Raw genomic sequence first — 22,844 nt, 5'->3', positions numbered from 1 at the left:
CTGGATCACTGGCAAACTCAGTAAAGACAAAAGGAAACTTTTAGATGGTGTGGCTCAGTCCCACCGTGCCAGGGCAGAGATTTCCTTTGTTTTGTTTTCACCCAGTAACTGTGTAATAACTGAGCCACTTTGTGGAATAGCCAGCGAGAAGCCTGATACTTACGTTGCTCACAGAGCACAAGTCTACAAACTGCTGAATCTTATCTTCAACAAATCGTTCACAGAATCCAACGCAGAAGAGCACCTGTGAAAGATTGGAATACCTCCGGTCAATGTGGAAAAGTCTGCTCAGTTCCAAACAATTTCAATAAGGGGTCAATAACTGGTTAACTAGCCCAGAGTGATCATGTTCTGTATTCAAAGATTTGTTTGGGAAGGGGTGCAGTATAAGTGTCCCTCCTGCCCCTGCGTTTCCTCACCCGACACATTGTGTGAACGGAGAGATGCAAAGATCAAGGACCCTAGGAGAGATGGAGAAACCAAAGGGATGTTTATCGCAGGTTACTCTCAGGTGTCTTCTAGTGACTGTTTAACAAGACAAGGGAGCACTCAAAGAATGGCAGAACACTAGGAAGCTTAGATAAACAGAGAGATCTTGGGTTGCTTCTCCATAGATCTCTGGGGGAGGTAGGACAAGATAATGGGCCAGGAAGATAAATACGACACTTGCTTTTATCAGTCGTCACATGGAAAATAAGAACAGGGAAGTTATGTTGGAGCTATCATAGAATTCCTACAGTGCGGAAACAGGACCTTCGGCCCAACAAGTCCACAATGACCCTCTGAAGAGTATCCCACCCAAAACACCATCCCCCTAACAAATGCACCTAATCTAGGCATCCATAAACATTATGGACAATTTTGCATGGCCAATTCACCTAACCTACATATCTTTGGACTATGGGAGGAAACCAGAACACCCAGAAGAAACTCACGCAGATATGGGGAGGATGTGCAAACTCCACACAGACTGTCGCCCAAGGCTGAAATTGAACCTGGGTTGCTGGCGCTGTGAGGCAGCAGTGCTAACCACTGAGCCACCGTGCTGTCTCAACTGTACAAAACTTTGGCTAGGCCACAGCTGGAGTACAGTGTGCAGTTCTGGTCACTATAGCATGTGATTGTACTTGAGTGGATGCTATAGTGACCAGGATGGAGCATTTGGCCATGATGACAGACTGGATAACCTCAGTTTGGATCAGAGAAGGCTGAAGGGAGACCTGACTGAGGTGTTTAAGATTATGGGGAACGTGGACAGGGCATATAGAAAGCAGCTGCTCCCCTCGGCTGAAGGGTCAATAACAAGGAGGCATAATTTTAAAGTAATAGACAGGAGGTTTAGAGGGGATTTAAGGAAATTTATTTTGACCTGGAGGGTGGTGAGGATCTGGAATGCAGTGCCTGGGAGGGTAGTTGAGGTGAAAAACCTCACAACCTTAAAATGGTATTTGGATAAGCACTTGAAATGTCACATTCAAGGCTATGGGCCTAGTGCTGGAAAGTAGCATTAGTCAGCACAGACTAGACGGGCTAAAGGGCCTCTTCTGTGCTGTATAACTCTATGACTGCTCTGTTATAACTCCATGCCCCCCATGACAATTGGTGCAAGAGGGTGTATTTATGCCAGAGAACTGGTGCCTGCCCTGCCCGTCTCCAGCACCAAGCATCTTCCTTCCAAATGGAAATGAATAAACACAGAAATCAAGCAAACCCATTACTTGTCACCAATAGGCAAGTGCCCAAAACATGGTCAGCACCTATCACAGGCAAATGCACTTAGAACCTCTACAGTGTGTAAACAGGCCATTAGGCCCAACCAACCCACCGAAGAGTATCCCACCCAGACCCATTCCCCTTCCCCTATTGCTCTACATTTACCCCTGACTAATATGACACATGCCTGAACACTATGGGTAATTTAGCATGGCCAATTCACCTAGCCTGCACATTGTTGGACTGTGGGAGGAAACCCACACAGGCACAAGGAGAACGTGCAAACTCCACATAGACACTCGCCCAAGGCTGGAGTCGAATCTGAGTTTCTGGCGCTGTGAGGCAGCAGAGCTAACCACTGAGCCACCACATCACCCTCTTACAGCATGAGAACAATTTACAGAAAACAATGTCTCCTGGGTTACAAAAATAACTTCACATCTGCAACAAAGCTCTCAGACTTCAGCTCTGAACTGAAAATAGAAAACCAAAATTGCTGGAGAAACTCAGCAGGTCGGCATTACCTGTGGAGAGAGAAACAGAGTTAATCTCTTGAGTCCAGTGACTCTTCAGAAGCTACCAGCATCTGCAATTTTGTTTTTACTCAAGAAATTCCAGTCACTTTCTGACCCGCCAATGCGGAGCTAACAAATGTTGTATAAATGTTTCTGTTGCATTTAAAATAATGACAAAGGTTTTGGGATTTTTAAATTCCGTAATTGAATTGGTTATTCCTGACAATCTTTTCTCTGGGGTCAGGGAATCCAGTACTAGAGGTTTAGGGTGAGAGGGGAAAGGTATAAAAGAGACCTAAGGGGCAACTTTTTCACACGCAGACGGTGGTGCGTGTATGGAATGAGCTGCCAGAGGAAGTGGTGGAGGCTGATACAATTACAGTGTTTAGAAAGCATCTGGATGGGTATATGAATAGGAAGGGTTTGGAGGGATATGGGCCGGGTGCTGGCAGGTGGGACTATACTTGGTTTGCATATCTGGTCGGAATGGACGAGTTGGACTGAAGAGTCTGTTTCTGTGCTGTACATCTCTACGACTCTATGATCCCAGCTCTTCTAGTGCAGAGGTAGGGACAGTACAATTGCACCACAAGAGCCCACCAATTTGTTGCAAACTAGACTATACTGTCCGAAGCGAAAGTCTCTCTTACAAAGTCAACATCATTAACCAGTGGTTGGGTCTGACAGGCTCATGATACATTGATAATCTATTTTAGTTTGGTTGGTGTATGCCTAACCAAGATTCATATGAAGAAAAACACAAAACTCTGCAGATGCTGGAAACCTGGGGGCCAGCAGGGAAAGGAAACAGAGAGTTAACATTTGAGGTTCGTGATGTTTCATCAAACTTGAGCAGTGATGGCCTTCTGCCCACAAGCAACCACCTGAAAGGCCTATTAGGGGCACTTGGCTGACACTGAGTGCAGCTGTCCAGTTACCCAGATATCACCATGTTGCTGTTTATGGGATCTTTCTGTGTGCAAATTGACTACTGGTTTGCCTACATCACAACAGCATCTGTTGAGCGCAAGGAGTGTGGCTTGGCTGGAGATTGCAGGAGACATTGTTGAAATGTAAGGCCTTCTCATTTTCCCAGTTTCCTTTCTCCTGACTGAAACAAAGTCCTCTGTCATGTGTCCAACTGTTCAAATTCTTAAAAAGATTTATGTTTAATCAAATCATTCCTTATGGAAAGCTTCTCTTTAGCTGCCAGCAGTATGACAGTCATATGAGGGAAAAATGTGTTTGTGGTAGGATAAGGAACCTAAACTCTTGGTCGGTTTACTTCATGATGCTGATGGAACCACTATCCATTTTGTTAGGGCCCCCAGCACAATAACTGAAGCGTCTGAAAATGTCTTACTTGAGCTAAACCGACTGCCAGCCACATGGATACCGCTATTCCGTATCGGAGAATTGGACTCCAGGGAGCCAGATTGACATCAGGTTCGGGATGCAGATTCAAATTCAGATCTCTTCGGGCAATGTTCTTCAAGCCAATGACCTGGAATTAAAAATATGTAAACAGGAATTCATTACAGCGGCCAAATTTGTGTCTTCTGCTGAGAATGAAGGAGAAAGAGCGAGAGGAACTTCTTTATGCAGACTGGCACTGGAGCACAGAACATTTCACCAAAGGGAGCTGCAGATGTTGCTGACAAGACTCCTTTTAAGGGTAAAGTAGACAGCGCTTCAGGAGTAGAGCAGGATACAGGGCTAATGGGAGAGCACGGGGTAGTGGGATTTATTTTGGAATGCTGTAGCAGAATGTTAACATTGTCAGTGCTGTAAACATTGATATTTGAACCTGCTACTAAGAAGGCGCTAAGAGCCATTGCAGTAAGACCCTCAGTCAAGGAAGTCAGATCATTCAAGTCTAGTTTGTAATCACTGGAAGCCAAGGTGAATGGAGCTCTTTTAACTCTGGCTCCTTGACCAAACCAAATTTTAATTCCTTAATCACTGGACACCATGTTTTCAGTTGCCAAGACCCTAAACTCTCTAACTCATCCTCTCTACCTGCTTTTCTCCTTAAAGATACACCTTAAAACCTACTTCTTCAGTGAGACTTTTGGACATATGACATAGTCACTCCTTGTGTGGTTTGGTATCATGGATTGTTTGTGAGTTACCCTGCAACGTTTTAAAGATGCTATATGTATGGAAGTTGGTAATTGGTGGTGTAATGATGCCCTGCCTCAGCATTGACTGGTTAGGATTAGTTTGGGGGAACTAAGTCTCCTCAAGTATCAATTTCTACATCAGTGCTGAACTCAAGTATTCATGACGCTTCGAGATAATGTCATATGGCCATCAGAATGTCATATTGGTTTCACCAGAGACTGGATGGTCGAACCTAATGGGGGGAGTGAAGTCAATGGGAGAACCTTTCTCTGAAGAAATGGACTATATTGGCTAAACATTCTCCTGCGAGGATCCCAAGTAGAAATGAATAAACAAACAAACTATTAGCATAACGTCCCTTAGCCTCTGTTCCCAATAACCAAGACCAGCAATTTCCTACCAGACACCATGTTGCCACAGAGGGTGGCATTATTGATACACCGAGAGCAATGACCCAGCCATCTGTCTGACCTATAATATCAGTGTAGCCTCAGCAGCCCACTGTTATAATAGGAGAAAGCGACGACTGCAGATGCTGGAGATAAGAGTTGAGTGTGGTGCTGGACAAGCATAGCAGGCCAGGCAGCATCCGAGGAGCAGGAGAATCGACATTTCAGGAATAAGTCCTTCAACAGGAGAGGGATGCTGATGCCCGAAACGTCGATTCTCCTACTCCTCGGATGCTGCCTGAATTGCTGCGCTTTTCCAGCAACACATTCTCCACCATTATGATAGGTCCTGGTTAATTTTCCAGAATCGGGATCACTGGCAGTGGTATTTGGTCTTTGACAGTCAGAGAGGGGGTGGTGAAGATTACCTTTTGCAGGTCTCATCATTTTATGACCCGCGACCACTTTGTTACTCAATGATATGGACAATCTGGACAGATTTCAGCCCCATAAGCAATTGCTTATCTCGTGACTGATTTTTGGCACATTTTGACTCATTAATGTTTAAAACTAACAGCTGCAGCCAGGGATGGGTACACTCCTGGGCCTGTCCACTTTACTAGGATGGTAAGGCCCTTGGGAGCACCCCTACTTATATCCAAATTCCCTATCTTTGCCGCTGTATTTGTCCTATCCTCTGTTGTTCATCTTCCTCTAGCCAGAACAGAATTGCCAGAAGGCTGTGAGTGGGGGGAAAAAAAATCTGGCTTGCCTGAAACCCTTAATGTCTCCATAAGTTTCACACCCACTGTTAAAATGATCTACATAGACAAAAATGCAATAACTACCAGTTCGGTTAGCAGCTTCTGACTGATGTACTGACGTCATGTTGGCCATGAAGATGTACAGGGATGTTAGGAAGGCAGAGGATTGTACTCAGCAGTGATGCTCACTCAGTCAAACAGCTCAGTGATGATCAGAAGCACATATGAAACAGGTGCAGGAGTAGGTAAGGAGAAAGTGAGGACTGCAGATGCTGGAGACCAGAGTTGAAAAATGTGATGCTGGAAAAACACAGCAGGCCAGGCAGCATCCGAGGAACAGGAGAATCGATGTTTTGGGCATAAGCCCTTCTTCAGGAGTAGGTAAGTCAGCCTCTTAAGCCTGCTCCTTCATTCAATACAATCCAGGTTGATCTCATCACAGCCTCAACTCCATTTTCCTGCCCACTCTCTATAATTCTTCAACACACTATAAATTAAAAATGTCCCCCTGAAGTTTACTCAGTGTCCTGGCAACCATCACACTCTGGGGTAAAGAATTCCATAGATTCATGACTCTTTGAGGGATGTAATTTCTCCTCACCTCTGTTTTAAACCTTCTCGCCCTTATCCTGAAACTATATCCACTTATTCGAGATTGCCCCACATCCTTTCTGCATTAACTTTGTCAATCCAAATTCAACAGCCAATTTTTGGCCCATTCATGTAATCTATCCACATCCAGTTGTAAAGTTCTTATTTCTTCATTGCAACTTACTTCCCCACTTATTTTAATGTCATCTGCAAAAATGGCTATAGCACTTTCTGTCCCCACATCCAAGATATAAATTGTAAACAGTTGTATTGAATTAATTGAATTAGCTTTATTGTCACATGTACTCAAGTGAGTACAGCGATAAGTTTACAAGTCGCCATTTATGGCGCCATCTTAGGTACAAGGTACCAACCTTCAGCACAAGTCCTGAGCAAAAACAAATTACAAAAACAAAGAAGTAAGAAGTCCAGCATCACTGACTGTAGGAATAACTTAGAAAATAGAGGAATAAAAAGTTCAGAACAACAAGCCTTCCAACCCAGTACATACTGGCAACTAACCTCCAGTCCGCACAGGGCCTTGACTCCAGTCCAACTGGGCCTTGACTCCAATCGCACAGGGCCTTGACTCCAGTCTGCACTGGGCCTTGACTCCAGTCTGCACTGGGCCTTGATTCCAATCTGCACTGGGCCTTAATTCCAGTCCACACTGGGCCTTGACTCCACTCCGCACTGGGCATGACTCTAGTCCGCACAGGGCCTTAATTTCAGTCCACACCGGGTTTGGTTCCAGTCCGCACAGGGCCTTGACTCCACTCTGCACTGGGTCTTGAATTCACTCCGCAATGGGCTTTGTCTCTAAATCACAATGGGCCTTGACTCCAGTCCGCAATGGGCCTTGACTCCAGTCCGCACGGGGCCTTGACTCCAGTCCGCACGGGGCCTTGACTCCAGTCCGCACGGGGCCTTGACTCCAGTCTGCACGGGGCCTTGACTCCAGTCCGCACGGGGCCTTGACTCCAGTCCGCACGGGGCCTTGACTCCAGTCTGCACGGGGCCTTGACTCCAGTCTGCACGGGGCCTTGACTCCAGTCCACATCGGGCCTTGACTCCAGTCCGCACGGGGCCTTGACTCCAGTCCACACGGGGCCTTGACTCCAGTCTGCACGGGGCCTTGACTCCAGTCTGCACCGGGCCTTGACTCCAGTCCACATCGGGCCTTGACTCCAGTCTGCGCAGGGCCTTGACTGCAGTCCACACCTGGCCTTGATTCCACTCCACACTGGGCCTTGACTCCACTCCACACTGGGCCTTGACTCCACTCCACACTGGGCCTTGACACCAGTTCACACTGGGCCTTGTCTCTAGTCCACACCGGGTCTTGACTCCAGTCCACACCTGGCCTTGACTCCAGTCCACACTGGGCCTTGACTCCAATCCGCACTGGGCCTTGACTCCAATCCGCACTGGGCCTTGACTTCAATCCGCACTGGGCCTTGACACCAATCCACACTGAGCCTTGACTGCAGTTCACACTGGGCCTTGACTCCAGTCCGCACCGGGCCTTGACTCCAGTCCACACCTGGCCTTGACTCCACTCCACACTGGGCCTTGACTCCAGTCTGCGCAGGGCCTTGACTGCAGTCCACACTGGTCTTGTCTCCATTCCACACTGGGACTTGACTCCATTCCGCACTGGGCCTTGACTCCAATCCACACCGGGCCTTGACTCCATTCCGCACTGGGCCTTGACTCCAATCCACACCGGGCCTTGACTCCATTCCGCACTGGGCCTTGACTCCATTCCGCACTGGGCCTTGACTCCATTCCGCACCGGGCCTTGACTCCATTCCGCACCGGGCCTTGACTCCACTCCACACTGGGCCTTGACTCCATTCCGCACTGGGCCTTGACTCCAGTCCACACTGGGCCTTGATTCCAGTCCACACTGGGCCTTGACTCCAGTCCACACTGGGCCTTGACTCCAGTTCACACTGGGCCTTGACACCAATCCACACTGGGCCTTGATTCCAGTCCACACTGGGCCTTGACTCCAGTCCACACTGGGCCTTGACTCCAGTTCACACTGGGCCTTGACTCCAGTCTGCGCAGGGCCTTGACTGCAGTCCACACCGGTCTTGTCTCTAGTCCACACCTGGCCTTGACTCCAGTCCACACTGGGCCTTGATTCCAGTTCACACTGGGCCTTGACTCCAGTCCGCACTGGGCCTTGATTCCAGTCCGCACTGGGCCTTGATTCCAGTCCGCACTGGGCCTTGACTCCAGTCCATACTGGGCCTTGACACCAATCCACACCGGGTCTTGACTCCACTCCACACTGGGCCTTGACTCCAGTCCGCACCGAGCCTTGATTCCAGTCTGCGCAGGGCCTTGACTGCCGTCCACACCGGTCTTGTCTCCAGTCCATACCGGGCCTTGACGCCAGTCAACACCGGGCCTTGACCCCAGTCCACACCAAGTCTTGACTCCACTCCGCACAGGGCCTTAACTCCACTCCGCACTGAGCCCTGACTCCACTCCGCACTGGGCCTTGACTCCAGTTCACACTGGGCCTTAACTCCACTCTGCACTGAGCCCTGACTCTACTCCGCACTGAGCCCTGACTCCACTCCGCACTTGGCCTTGACTCCAGTCCACACTGGGCCTTAACTCCACTCCGCACTGAGCCCTGACTCTACTCCGCACTGAGCCCTGACTCCACTCCGCACTGGGCCTTGACTCCAGTCCACACTGGGCCTTGACTCCAGTCTGCGCAGGGCCTTGACTGCAGACCACACCAGTCTTGTCTCTAGTCCACACCGGGCCTTGACCCCAGTCCACATCTGACCTTGACTCCAGTCCACACTGGGCCTTGACCCCAGTTCACATCTGACCTTCACTCCAGTCCACATTGTCCTTGACTCCAGTCCGCACTGGGCCTTGACCCCAGTCCACACCGGGCCTTGACTCCAATCCGCACTGGGCCTTGACTCCAATCCGCACTGGGCCTTGACTCCAGTCCATACTGGGCCTTGACTCCAGTCCGCACTGGGCCTTGACTCCAGTCCGCACTGGGCCTTGACTCCAGTCCACATCTGGCCTTGACTCCAGTCCACACTGGGCCTTGACTCCAGTCCGCACTGGGCCTTGACTCCAGTCCGCACTGGGCCTTGACTCCAGTCCGCACTGGGCCTTGACTCCAGTCCGCACTGGGCCTTGACACCAATCCACACTGAGCCTTGACTGCAGTTCACAGTGGGCCTTGACTCCATTCCGCACTGGGCCTTGACTCCATTCCGCACCGGGCCTTGACTCCACTCCACACTGGGCCTTGACTCCATCCCGCACTGGGCCTTGACTCCAGTCCACACTGGGCCTTGATTCCAGTCCACACTGGGCCTTGACTCCAGTCCACACTGGGCCTTGACTCCAGTTCACACTGGGCCTTGACTCCAGTCTGCGCAGGGCCTTGACTGCAGTCCACACCGGTCTTGTCTCTAGTCCACACCTGGCCTTGACTCCAGTCCACACTGGGCCTTGATTCCAGTTCACACTGGGCCTTGACTCCAGTCCGCACTGGGCCTTGATTCCAGTCCGCACTGGGCCTTGACTCCAGTCCATACTGGGCCTTGACACCAATCCACACCGGGTCTTGACTCCACTCCACACTGGGCCTTGACTCCAGTCCGCACCGAGCCTTGATTCCAGTCTGCGCAGGGCCTTGACTGCAGTCCACACCGGTCTTGTCTCCAGTCCATACCGGGCCTTGACGCCAGTCAACACCGGGCCTTGACCCCAGTCCACACCGAGTCTTGACTCCACTCCGCACAGGGCCTTAACTCCACTCCGCACTGAGCCCTGACTCCACTCCGCACTGGGCCTTGACTCCAGTTCACACTGGGCCTTAACTCCACTCTGCACTGAGCCCTGACTCTACTCCGTACTGAGCCCTGACTCCACTCCGCACTGGGCATTGACTCCAGTCCACACTGGGCCTTAACTCCACTCCGCACTGAGCCCTGACTCTACTCCGCACTGAGCCCTGACTCCACTCCGCACTGGGCCTTGACTCCAGTCCACACTGGGCCTTGACTCCAGTCTGCGCAGGGCCTTGACTGCAGACCACACCAGTCTTGTCTCTAGTCCACACCGGGCCTTGACCCCAGTCCACATCTGACCTTGACTCCAGTCCACACTGGGCCTTGACCCCAGTCCACATCTGACCTTCACTCCAGTCCACATTGTCCTTGACTCCAGTCCACACCGGGCCTTGACCCCAGTCCACACCGGGCCTTGACTCCAGTCCGCACTGGGCCTTGACTCCAGTCCGCACTGGGCCTTGACTCCAGTCCGCACTGGGCCTTGACTCCAGTCCACACCGGTCTTGTCTCTAGTCCACACTGGGCCTTGACCCCAGTCCACATCTGACCTTGACCCCAGTCCACACCGGGCCTTGACCCCAGTCCACACCGGGCCTTGACCGCAGTCCACATCTGACCTTGACACCAGTCCGCACTGGGCCTTGACCTCAGTCCACACCGGGCCTTGACCCCAGTCCACACAGGGCCTTGACTCCACTCTGCACTGGGTCTTGAATTCACTCCGCAATGGGCTTTGTCTCTAAATCACAATGGGCCTTGACTCCAGTCCGCAATGGGCCTTGACTCCAGTCCGCACGGGGCCTTGACTCCAGTCCGCACGGGGCCTTGACTCCAGTCTGCACGGGGCCTTGACTCCAGTCCGCACCGGGCCTTGACTCCAGTTCACATCGGGCATTGACTCCAGTCTGCGCAGGGCCTTGACTGCAGTCCACACCTGGCCTTGATTCCACTCCACACTGGGCCTTGACTCCACTCCACACTGGGCCTTGACTCCACTCCACACTGGGCCTTGACACCAGTTCACACTAGGCCTAGTCTCTAGTCCACACCGGGTCTTGACTCCAGTCCACACCTGGCCTTGACTCCAGTCCACACTGGGCCTTGACTCCAATCCGCACTGGGCCTTGACTCCAATCCGCACTGGGCCTTGACTCCAATCCGCACTGGGCCTTGACTCCAGTCCACATCTGGCCTTGACTCCAGTCCACACTGGGCCTTGACTCCAGTCCGCACTGGGCCTTGACTCCATTCCGCACTGGGCCTTGACTCCATTCCGCACTGGGCCTTGACTCCATTCCGCACTGGGCCTTGACTCCATTCCGCACCGGGCCTTGACTCCACTCCACACTGGGCCTTGACTCCATTCCGCACTGGGCCTTGACTCCAGTCCACACTGGGCCTTGATTCCAGTCCGCACTGGGCCTTGACTCCAATCCGCACTGGGCCTTGACTCCAATCCGCACTGGGCCTTGACACCAATCCACACTGAGCCTTGACTCCACTCCACACTGGGCCTTGACTCCAGTCTGCGCAGGGCCTTGACTGCAGTCCACACTGGTCTTGTCTCCATTCCACACTGGGACTTGACTCCATTCCGCACTGGGCCTTGACTCCAATCCACACCGGGCCTTGACTCCATTCCGCACTGGGCCTTGACTCCAATCCACACCGGGCCTTGACTCCATTCCGCACTGGGCCTTGACTCCATTCCGCACTGGGCCTTGACTCCATTCCGCACTGGGCCTTGACTCCATTCCGCACCGGGCCTTGACTCCATTCCGCACTGGGCCTTGACTCCATTCCGCACTGGGCCTTGACTCCAGTCCACACTGGGCCTTGATTCCAGTCCACACTGGGCCTTGACTCCAGTCCACACTGGGCCTTGACTCCAGTTCACACTGGGCCTTGACTCCAGTCTGCGCAGGGCCTTGACTGCAGTCCACACCGGTCTTGTCTCTAGTCCACACCTGGCCTTGACTCCAGTCCACACTGGGCCTTGATTCCAGTTCACACTGGGCCTTGACTCCAGTCCGCACTGGGCCTTGATTCCAGTCCGCACTGGGCCTTGATTCCAGTCCGCACTGGGCCTTGACTCCAGTCCATACTGGGCCTTGACACCAATCCACACCGGGTCTTGACTCCAATCCACACTGGGCCTTGACTCCAGTCCGCACCGAGCCTTGATTCCAGTCTGCGCAGGGCCTTGACTGCCGTCCACACCGGTCTTGTCTCCAGTCCATACCGGGCCTTGACGCCAGTCAACACCGGGCCTTGACCCCAGTCCACACCAAGTCTTGACTCCACTCCGCACAGGGCCTTAACTCCACTCCGCACTGAGCCCTGACTCCACTCCGCACTGGGCCTTGACTCCAGTTCACACTGGGCCTTAACTCCACTCTGCACTGAGCCCTGACTCTACTCCGCACTGAGCCCTGACTCCACTCCGCACTTGGCCTTGACTCCAGTCCACACTGGGCCTTAACTCCACTCCGCACTGAGCCCTGACTCTACTCCGCACTGAGCCCTGACTCCACTCCGCACTGGGCCTTGACTCCAGTCCACACTGGGCCTTGACTCCAGTCTGCGCAGGGCCTTGACTGCAGACCACACCAGTCTTGTCTCTAGTCCACACCGGGCCTTGACCCCAGTCCACATCTGACCTTGACTCCAGTCCACACTGGGCCTTGACCCCAGTTCACATCTGACCTTCACTCCAGTCTGCACGGGGCCTTGACTCCAGTCCGCACCGGGCCTTGACTCCAGTTCACATCGGGCATTGACTCCAGTCTGCGCAGGGCCTTGACTGCAGTCCACACCTGGCCTTGATTCCACTCCACACTGGGCCTTGACTCCACTCCACACTGGGCCTTGACTCCACTCCACACTGGGCCTTGACACCAGTTCACACTAGGCCTAGTCTCTAGTCCACACCGGGTCTTGACTCCAGTCCACACCTGGCCTTGACTCCAGTCCACACTGGGCCTTGACTCCAATCCGCACTGGGCCTTGACTCCAATCCGCACTGGGCCTTGACTCCAATCCGCACTGGGCCTTGACCCCAGTCCACACTGGGCCTTGACTCCAGTTCACACTGGGCCTTGACTCCAGTCCACACCGGGCCTTGACTCCAGTCCACACCTGGCCTTGACTCCACTCCACACTGGGCCTTGACTCCATTCTGCACTGGGCCTTAACTCCAGTCCGCACTGGGCCTTGACTCCAGTCCACATCTGGCCTTGACTCCAGTCCACACTGGGCCTTGACTCCAGTCCGCACTGGGCCTTGACTCCAGTCCGCACTGGGCCTTGACTCCATTCCGCACTGGGCCTTGACTCCATTCCGCACTGGGCCTTGACTCCATTCCGCACTGGGCCTTGACTCCAGTCCACACTGGGCCTTGACTCCAGTTCACACTGGGCCTTGACTCCAGTCTGCGCAGGGCCTTGACTGCAGTCCACACCGGTCTTGTCTCTAGTCCACACCTGGCCTTGACTCCAGTCCACACTGGGCCTTGACTCCAGTCCACATCTGGCCTTGACTCCAGTCCACACTGGGCCTTGACTCCAGTCCGCACTGGGCCTTGACTCCAGTCCGCACTGGGCCTTGACTCCATTCCGCACTGGGCCTTGACTCCATTCCGCACTGGGCCTTGACTCCATTCCGCACTGGGCCTTGACTCCATTCCGCACCGGGCCTTGACTCCACTCCACACTGGGCCTTGACTCCATTCCGCACTGGGCCTTGACTCCAGTCCACACTGGGCCTTGATTCCAGTCCGCACTGGGCCTTGACTCCAATCCGCACTGGGCCTTGACTCCAATCCGCACTGGGCCTTGACACCAATCCACACTGAGCCTTGACTGCAGTTCACACTGGGCCTTGACTCCAGTCCGCACCGGGCCTTGACTCCAGTCCACACCTGGCCTTGACTCCACTCCACACTGGGCCTTGACTCCAGTCTGCGCAGGGCCTTGACTGCAGTCCACACTGGTCTTGTCTCCATTCCACACTGGGACTTGACTCCATTCCGCACTGGGCCTTGACTCCAATCCACACCGGGCCTTGACTCCATTCCGCACTGGGCCTTGACTCCAATCCACACCGGGCCTTGACTCCATTCCGCACTGGGCCTTGACTCCATTCCGCACTGGGCCTTGACTCCATTCCGCACTGGGCCTTGACTCCATTCCGCACCGGGCCTTGACTCCACTCCACACTGGGCCTTGACTCCATTCCGCACTGGGCCTTGACTCCAGTCCACACTGGGCCTTGATTCCAGTCCACACTGGGCCTTGACTCCAGTCCACACTGGGCCTTGACTCCAGTCCACACTGGGCCTTGACTCCAGTCTGCGCAGGGCCTTGACTGCAGTCCACACCGGTCTTGTCTCTAGTCCACACCTGGCCTTGACTCCAGTCCACACTGGGCCTTGATTCCAGTTCACACTGGGCCTTGACTCCAGTCCGCACTGGGCCTTGATTCCAGTCCGCACTGGGCCTTGATTTCAGTCCGCACTGGGCCTTGACTCCAGTCCATACTGGGCCTTGACACCAATCCACACCGGGTCTTGACTCCAATCCACACTGGGCCTTGACTCCAGTCCGCACCGAGCCTTGATTCCAGTCTGCGCAGGGCCTTGACTGCCGTCCACACCGGTCTTGTCTCCAGTCCATACCGGGCCTTGACGCCAGTCAACACCGGGCCTTGACCCCAGTCCACACCAAGTCTTGACTCCACTCCGCACAGGGCCTTAACTCCACTCCGCACTGAGCCCTGACTCCACTCCGCACTGGGCCTTGACTCCAGTTCACACTGGGCCTTAACTCCACTCTGCACTGAGCCCTGACTCTACTCCGCACTGAGCCCTGACTCCACTCCGCACTTGGCCTTGACTCCAGTCCACACTGGGCCTTAACTCCACTCCGCACTGAGCCCTGACTCTACTCCGCACTGAGCCCTGACTCCACTCCGCACTGGGCCTTGACTCCAGTCCACACTGGGCCTTGACTCCAGTCTGCGCAGGGCCTTGACTGCAGACCACACCAGTCTTGTCTCTAGTCCACACCGGGCCTTGACCCCAGTCCACATCTGACCTTGACTCCAGTCCACACTGGGCCTTGACCCCAGTTCACATCTGACCTTCACTCCAGTCCACATTGTCCTTGACTCCAGTCCACACTGGGCCTTGACCCCAGTCCACACCGGGCCTTGACTCCAATCCGCACTGGGCCTTGACTCCAATCCGCACTGGGCCTTGACTCCAGTCCATACTGGGCCTTGACTCCAGTCCGCACTGGGCCTTGACTCCAGTCCGCACTGGGCCTTGACTCCAGTCCACATCTGGCCTTGACTCCAGTCCACACTGGGCCTTGACTCCAGTCCGCACTGGGCCTTGACTCCAGTCCGCACTGGGCCTTGACTCCAGTCCGCACTGGGCCTTGACTCCAGTCCGCACTGGGCCTTGACACCAATCCACACTGAGCCTTGACTGCAGTTCACAGTGGGCCTTGACTCCATTCCGCACTGGGCCTTGACTCCATTCCGCACCGGGCCTTGACTCCACTCCACACTGGGCCTTGACTCCATCCCGCACTGGGCCTTGACTCCAGTCCACACTGGGCCTTGATTCCAGTCCACACTGGGCCTTGACTCCAGTCCACACTGGGCCTTGACTCCAGTTCACACTGGGCCTTGACTCCAGTCTGCGCAGGGCCTTGACTGCAGTCCACACCGGTCTTGTCTCTAGTCCACACCTGGCCTTGACTCCAGTCCACACTGGGCCTTGATTCCAGTTCACACTGGGCCTTGACTCCAGTCCGCACTGGGCCTTGATTCCAGTCCGCACTGGGCCTTGACACCAATCCACACCGGGTCTTGACACCAATCCACACCGGGTCTTGACTCCACTCCACACTGGGCCTTGACTCCAGTCCGCACCGAGCCTTGATTCCAGTCTGCGCAGGGCCTTGACTGCAGTCCACACCGGTCTTGTCTCCAGTCCATACCGGGCCTTGACGCCAGTCAACACCGGGCCTTGACCCCAGTCCACACCGAGTCTTGACTCCACTCCGCACAGGGCCTTAACTCCACTCCGCACTGAGCCCTGACTCCACTCCGCACTGGGCCTTGACTCCAGTTCACACTGGGCCTTAACTCCACTCTGCACTGAGCCCTGACTCTACTCCGTACTGAGCCCTGACTCCATTCCGCACTGGGCATTGACTCCAGTCCACACTGGGCCTTAACTCCACTCCGCACTGAGCCCTGACTCTACTCCGCACTGAGCCCTGACTCCACTCCGCACTGGGCCTTGACTCCAGTCCACACTGGGCCTTGACTCCAGTCTGCGCAGGGCCTTGACTGCAGACCACACCAGTCTTGTCTCTAGTCCACACCGGGCCTTGACCCCAGTCCACATCTGACCTTGACTCCAGTCCACACTGGGCCTTGACCCCAGTCCACATCTGACCTTCACTCCAGTCCACATTGTCCTTGACTCCAGTCCACACCGGGCCTTGACCCCAGTCCACACCGGGCCTTGACTCCAGTCCGCACTGGGCCTTGACTCCAGTCCGCACTGGGCCTTGACTCCAGTCCGCACTGGGCCTTGACTCCAGTCCGCACTGGGCCTTGACTCCAGTCCACACCGGTCTTGTCTCTAGTCCACACTGGGCCTTGACCCCAGTCCACATCTGACCTTGACCCCAGTCCACACCGGGCCTTGACCCCAGTCCACACCGGGCCTTGACCGCAGTCCACATCTGACCTTGACACCAGTCCGCACTGGGCCTTGACCTCAGTCCACACCGGGCCTTGACCCCAGTCCACACAGGGCCTTGACTCCACTCTGCACTGGGTCTTGAATTCACTCCGCAATGGGCTTTGTCTCTAAATCACAATGGGCCTTGACTCCAGTCCGCAATGGGCCTTGACTCCAGTCCGCACGGGGCCTTGACTCCAGTCCGCACGGGGCCTTGACTCCAGTCTGCACGGGGCCTTGACTCCAGTCCGCACCGGGCCTTGACTCCAGTTCACATCGGGCATTGACTCCAGTCTGCGCAGGGCCTTGACTGCAGTCCACACCTGGCCTTGATTCCACTCCACACTGGGCCTTGACTCCACTCCACACTGGGCCTTGACTCCACTCCACACTGGGCCTTGACACCAGTTCACACTAGGCCTAGTCTCTAGTCTACACCGGGTCTTGACTCCAGTCCACACCTGGCCTTGACTCCAGTCCACACTGGGCCTTGACTCCAATCCGCACTGGGCCTTGACTCCAATCCGCACTGGGCCTTGACTCCAATCCGCACTGGGCCTTGATCCCAGTCCACACTGGGCCTTGACTCCAGTTCACACTGGGCCTTGACTCCAGTCCACACCGGGCCTTGACTCCAGTCCACACCTGGCCTTGACTCCACTCCACACTGGGCCTTGACTCCATTCCGCACTGGGCCTTAACTCCAGTCCGCACTGGGCCTTGACTCCAGTCCACATCTGGCCTTGACTCCAGTCCACACTGGGCCTTGACTCCAGTCCGCACTGGGCCTTGACTCCAGTCCGCACTGGGCCTTGACTCCAGTCCGCACTGGGCCTTGACTCCATTCCGCACTGGGCCTTGACTCCATTCCGCACTGGGCCTTGACTCCATTCCGCACTGGGCCTTGACTCCATTCCGCACTGGGCCTTGACTCCAGTCCACACTGGGCCTTGACTCCAGTTCACACTGGGCCTTGACTCCAGTCTGCGCAGGGCCTTGACTGCAGTCCACACCGGTCTTGTCTCTAGTCCACACCTGGCCTTGACTCCAGTCCACACTGGGCCTTGATTCCAGTTCACACTGGGCCTTGACTCCAGTCCGCACTGGGCCTTGACTCCAGTCCGCACTGGGCCTTGATTCCAGTCCGCACTGGGCCCTGACTCCAGTCCATACTGGGCCTTGACTCCAGTTCACACTGGGCCTTAACTCCACTCCGCACTGAGCCCTGACTCTACTCCGCACTGAGCCCTGACTCCAGTCCACACTGGGCCTTGACTCCATTCCGCACTGGGCCTTGACTCCAGTCCACACTGGGCCTTGACTCCAGTTCACACTGGGCCTTGACTCCAGTCTGCGCAGGGCCTTGACTCCAGTTCACACTGGGCCTTGACTCCAGTCTGCGCAGGGCCTTGACCGCAGACCACACCGGTCTTGTCTCTAGTCCACACCGGGCCTTGACCCCAGTCCACATCTGACCTTGACTCCAGTCCACACTGGGCCTTGACCCCAGTCCACATCTGACCTTCACTCCAGTCCACACTGGGCCTTGACTCCAGTCCACACCGGGCCTTGACCCCAGTCCACACCGGGCCTTGACTCCAATCCGCACTGGGCCTTGACTCCAGTCCACACCTGGCCTTGACTCCAGTCCGCACTGGGCCTTGACTCCAATCCGCACTGGGCCTTGACTCCAGTCTGCACTGGGCCTTGACTCCAGTCCACACTGGGCCTTGACTCCAGTCCCCACTGGGCCTTGACTCCAGTCCCCACTGGGCCTTGACTCCAGTCCCCACTGGGCCTTGACTCCAGTCTGCACTGGGCCTTGACTCCAGTCCGCATTGGGCCTTGACTCCAGTCCACACCTGGCCTCGACTCCAATCCGCATTGGGCCTTGACTCCAGTCCACACCTGGCCTTGACTCCAGTTCACACTGGGCCTTGACTCCAGTTCACACTGGGCCTTGACTCCAGTCCACACCGGTCTTGTCTCTAGTCCACACCGGGCCTTGACCCCAGTCCACATCTGACCTTGACTCTAGTCCACACCGGGCCTTGACCCCAGTCCACACCGGGCCTTGACTCCAGTCCACACCGCACCTTGACTCCAGTCCGCACTGGGCTTTGACTCCAGTCCGCACTGGGCCTTGACTCCAGTCCGCACTGGGCTTTGACTTCAGACCATACAGAGCTTCACCTTGAGGCTCCCAAGGCTAGGAGACCATTCTGGAATCAATTCGAGGCTGGAAGTCCACGCTGAGGCCATGCCAGGCTGACAGACCACCACACTGGGCCAAGATACCGCCAGGCTGGGCCGAGTGACCGCCAAGCCAGGCTGAGAGACCACTATGTCGGGCCAAGAAACACCCACACTGGGCCGAGAGACTGCCACACCGTACTGAGAGACCGCCACATTGGGCCGAGAGACCACCACAATGGGCAGAGAGACTGCCACACCATGCTGAGAGATCACCACATCGGGCCAAGAGACCTCGCGCCAGGCCGAGAGACCGCCACGCTGGGCTGAGAGGCCACCATACTGGGCAGAAGGACTGCCATACCAGGCTAAGAGAGCACCAAACTGGACCAGGAGACCATCACACCGGGCCGAGAGACTGCCACACTGTGCTGAGAGACCACCACATCGAGCCGTGAGACCACCACGTGGAGCCGAGAGACCGTCACGCCAGGCCGAGAGACCGTCACGCCAGGCCGAGAGACCGTCACGCCAGGCCGAGAGACCATCACGCCAGGCCGAGAGACCGTCACGCCAGGCCGAGAGACCGTCACGCCAGGCCGAGAGACCGTAATGCCAGGCCGAGAGACCATCACGCCAGGCCGAGAGACCATCACGCCAGGCCGAGAGACCGTCACGCCAGGCCGAGAGACCGTCACGCCAGGCCGAGAGACCGTCACGCCAGGCCGAGAGACCATCACGCCAGGCTGAGAGACTGTCACGTCAGGCTGAGAGACCGTCACATTGGGCCAAGTGACTGCCATCCTGGGCTAAGACCGCCACACCCAGCCAAGAGACCACCACACTGGATATACACTGAGGCTGGGAGTTCAGGGTGTCTCCGAGAAGGGACGTAGCAGGCGTGGTCTGGCTGAAGCGTCCTAACTTGCTGCTATCTTGGATCTGAGTTGGAGACCTGAGGACTCATCCTGCAGCATCCCACTAGTTAAGCTTATCAATCAGAAAAAGACCCACTTATCTTGACCCTCTGCTTTTTCTGGGTTTAGTCAATCCTCTATCCAAGCTAATAAATTACACCTATGCCATGTGATCACACCTTGTGTATTAACCTTTTGTGCAGCATCATATCAAGTGCACTATCACTATCAAAGCTCATTCAACAACCAGTGAAAAAAGAATTACAGCTGTGTGGTAAAAATAACCTTGGGGACCAGCCAATGGTGGTGGTGAGAGAAGAAGGTGGATTTTCCTAAACATATTCCTGCACATCCTGTAAAAACTGTATTCCAAAACTTTGATCTTTAGAAATGACAATGCTTTAAAATTCATACACTGCATAGAGCAGAAAAAAAATATCATTTTCAAATCACTGATTAATCAATAGAAGGACAAATATCAAAAATTAGTTTTTAATGTCTATTGCTTCTTTTCAACTTGACAGAGCTGGCAGGAATCAGCAGCAACAGCTTAGCTGACTGAAACAACTAGCAGAACAAAGTTCTCCCCAAGAACTTTCCGACATGCTGTCCTGGTGACTCGGATCTGGAACAAATAATGCGTTCCTTCCTGCTCACTGATAAAAGACAGATCCTTCAGCTCAGCTACACCAAGAGGAATTTGTTTCGTTCTTTGAAAAGTGGCCAGCGGAATTTCACATGTGGAAGGTCACTAATCCCCCAACTACAGTAACTTGGGGGGAATTCTGTGTTCTTGCATTCAAACCCTGCCCATGCCAAACCACAATCTAATTTCCTACTAACCTGGGAGAATAACAGGATTCTTTCCCTGAGAAAACAGCCTGAGGACGCTGCTGGAACCAGATACATCCCCTGTGATCTTTCTCCCTCTTCCCTCACACCGCCTCCTCCACCATCTCAGTTTAATGCAAATCTGTTACTAACTCCACACACTCCAGCTGAGTTGAGTCTTGCCACAATCTTAGTGGAAACACATGGAGAGGGTGGAACTTTCACTTGTGATGTTCTAACTAACTGTTCTGGCCAGGACATGTCTCCATTAGTGAGACAACACTAGATGGAGGGCTGAGTACAGGTAAGTACCCATCCCTACAAGATTACTCCAAGGCAGCTGGCATAAATTGTGGCTCAATTTCTGCAGGCAGGTAGAACACGTGAATGAAAATTGAACACTTGAATCAAAATGAGATTGGCAAGTTCCTATCAGAGCTGAATTTAAACTCACTGCCACACAGCAGCCAACTCAACACAGAGTTCATACAGTACACTGTAGCCTCACTGTTAAATCCAGAGCTTCATTGCTCGGCCATCAGACCCATCATAGAGTTTAACCCTCCAATGTAAGCTAACTAAAGTCCAATACTATGCTATTAAATTCACTATATAAACCAACTCTCCTTATTACAACCCACTGCAAACTTTAACATTCCCCATTACAGCCCACTCCATACTCCAACACTCCCCATTACAGCCCACTTATTACTCCAACACTCCCCATTACAGCCCACTTATTACTCCAACACTCCCCATTACAGCCCACTCCATACTCCAACACTCCCCATTACAGCCCACTCCATACTCCAACACTACCCATTACAGCCCACTTATTACTCCAACACTACCCATTACAGTCAAGATTAGAGTGGTGCGGGAAAAGCATCGCAGGTTGGGCAGCATCCGAGGATCAGGAAAATCGATGTTTTGGGCATTCCTGATGAAGTGCTTTTATATGAAACATCAATTTTCTTGCTCCTTGGATGCTTCCTGACCTGCTGTACATTTCCAGCACCAGCCTAATCTTGACTCTAATCTTCAGCATCCCACTTCCGACTACCCATTACAGGTCACTCTAGACTCTGACACTCCCCATTACAGCTCACTCCATACTCCAATACCACCCATTACAGGTCACTCTAGACTCTGACACTCCCCATTACCACTCCATACTCCAACACTACCCATTACAGGTCACTCTAGACTCTGACACACCCCATTACAGGCCACCCCATACTCCAACACCACTCATTACAGTCACTCTAGACTCTGACACTCCCCATTACCACTCCATACTCCAACAACACCCATTACATGTCACTCTAGACTCTGACACTCCCCATTACAGCTCACTCCATACTCCAACACCACTCATTACAGGTCACTCTAGACTCTGACACTCCCCATTACAAGGGCTCCCTGATGAAGGGCTTATGCCCGAAACGTCGATTCTCCTGCTCCTTTGATGCTGCCGGGCCTGCTGCGCTTTTCCAGCAACACATTTTTAAACTCCCCATTACAGGCCACTCAGTACTCTGATAATCCCCAGGACAGCCACTTACCTCCAACAACAACAGTACAGCAAACAGTTGCAGAATTGGATTTATCTTTCTCTTGGTCTGAATTTCATTCCACTCATTGGCAATGAAGTAAGTTCTCCAGATACTGACCGAGGATGGAACTGACCTGTTTGCTGCAGGAAGGAATAACATTAGGATGCCAGGCTAATGCACTTTAGATTAGATTCCCTACAGTGTGGAAACAGGCCCTTCGGCCCAAAAAGTCCACACCGACCCTCCAAAGAGTAACCCACCCAGACCCATTTTCCTCTGACTAATGCACCTAACACTACAGGCAATTTAGCATGGCCAATCCACCTAACCTGCACATCTTTGGACTGTGGGAGGAAACCGGAGCACCCGGAGGAAACCCACGCAGACACGGGGAGAATGTGCAAACTCCACACAGACAATCGCCCGAGGCTGGAATCAAACCTGGGACGCTGGTGCTGTGAGGCAGCAGTGCTAACCACTGAGCCACTGTGCCACCCTAAGATCAGCAATAAATAAAACCAGAAGTTATGTTCCAACCAAGGAGGAAGCCATTGTTGGACAGATTTGAATTGTAGAATGGAATCACTGAATGTATATAGCATGTGATGAGGTTGTTCAGCCCATCCAGTCTGTGCTCACTCTCCGTAAA

General features: G+C 53.9%; 1 protein-coding gene across 5 annotated transcripts in view; it reads right to left on the bottom strand.

Moving 5' to 3' along the window:
- LOC122558236 (meckelin-like) overlaps positions 1–22,844 on the bottom strand; it is a 143,106-nt gene that overhangs the window by 20,657 nt on the left and 99,605 nt on the right. For 4 of the 5 annotated variants that reach the window (XM_087995724.1, XM_087995723.1, XM_043706586.2 and 1 more), the window contains 3 exons: positions 22,205–22,335; positions 3,592–3,732; positions 164–244 (listed from right to left, as the gene is read on the bottom strand). In XM_087995724.1, coding sequence (XP_087851850.1) covers positions 164–244; positions 3,592–3,732; positions 22,205–22,335 — 353 coding nt within the window. The remainder of the gene's footprint in view (positions 1–163; positions 245–3,591; positions 3,733–22,204; positions 22,336–22,844) is intronic. The other variant, XM_087995722.1, reaches the window with a different exon arrangement.

The sequence above is a fragment of the Chiloscyllium plagiosum genome, unplaced genomic scaffold (assembly GCF_037043375.1).
Source record: "Chiloscyllium plagiosum isolate Xiang-an unplaced genomic scaffold, Cpla_swu_hap1 HiC_scaffold_17, whole genome shotgun sequence".
NCBI classification, from domain to species: Eukaryota; Metazoa; Chordata; class Chondrichthyes; order Orectolobiformes; family Hemiscylliidae; genus Chiloscyllium; species Chiloscyllium plagiosum.
Note: the sequence above shows the minus strand (reverse complement) of the source record. Positions and strands in the feature narration are given on the sequence as shown.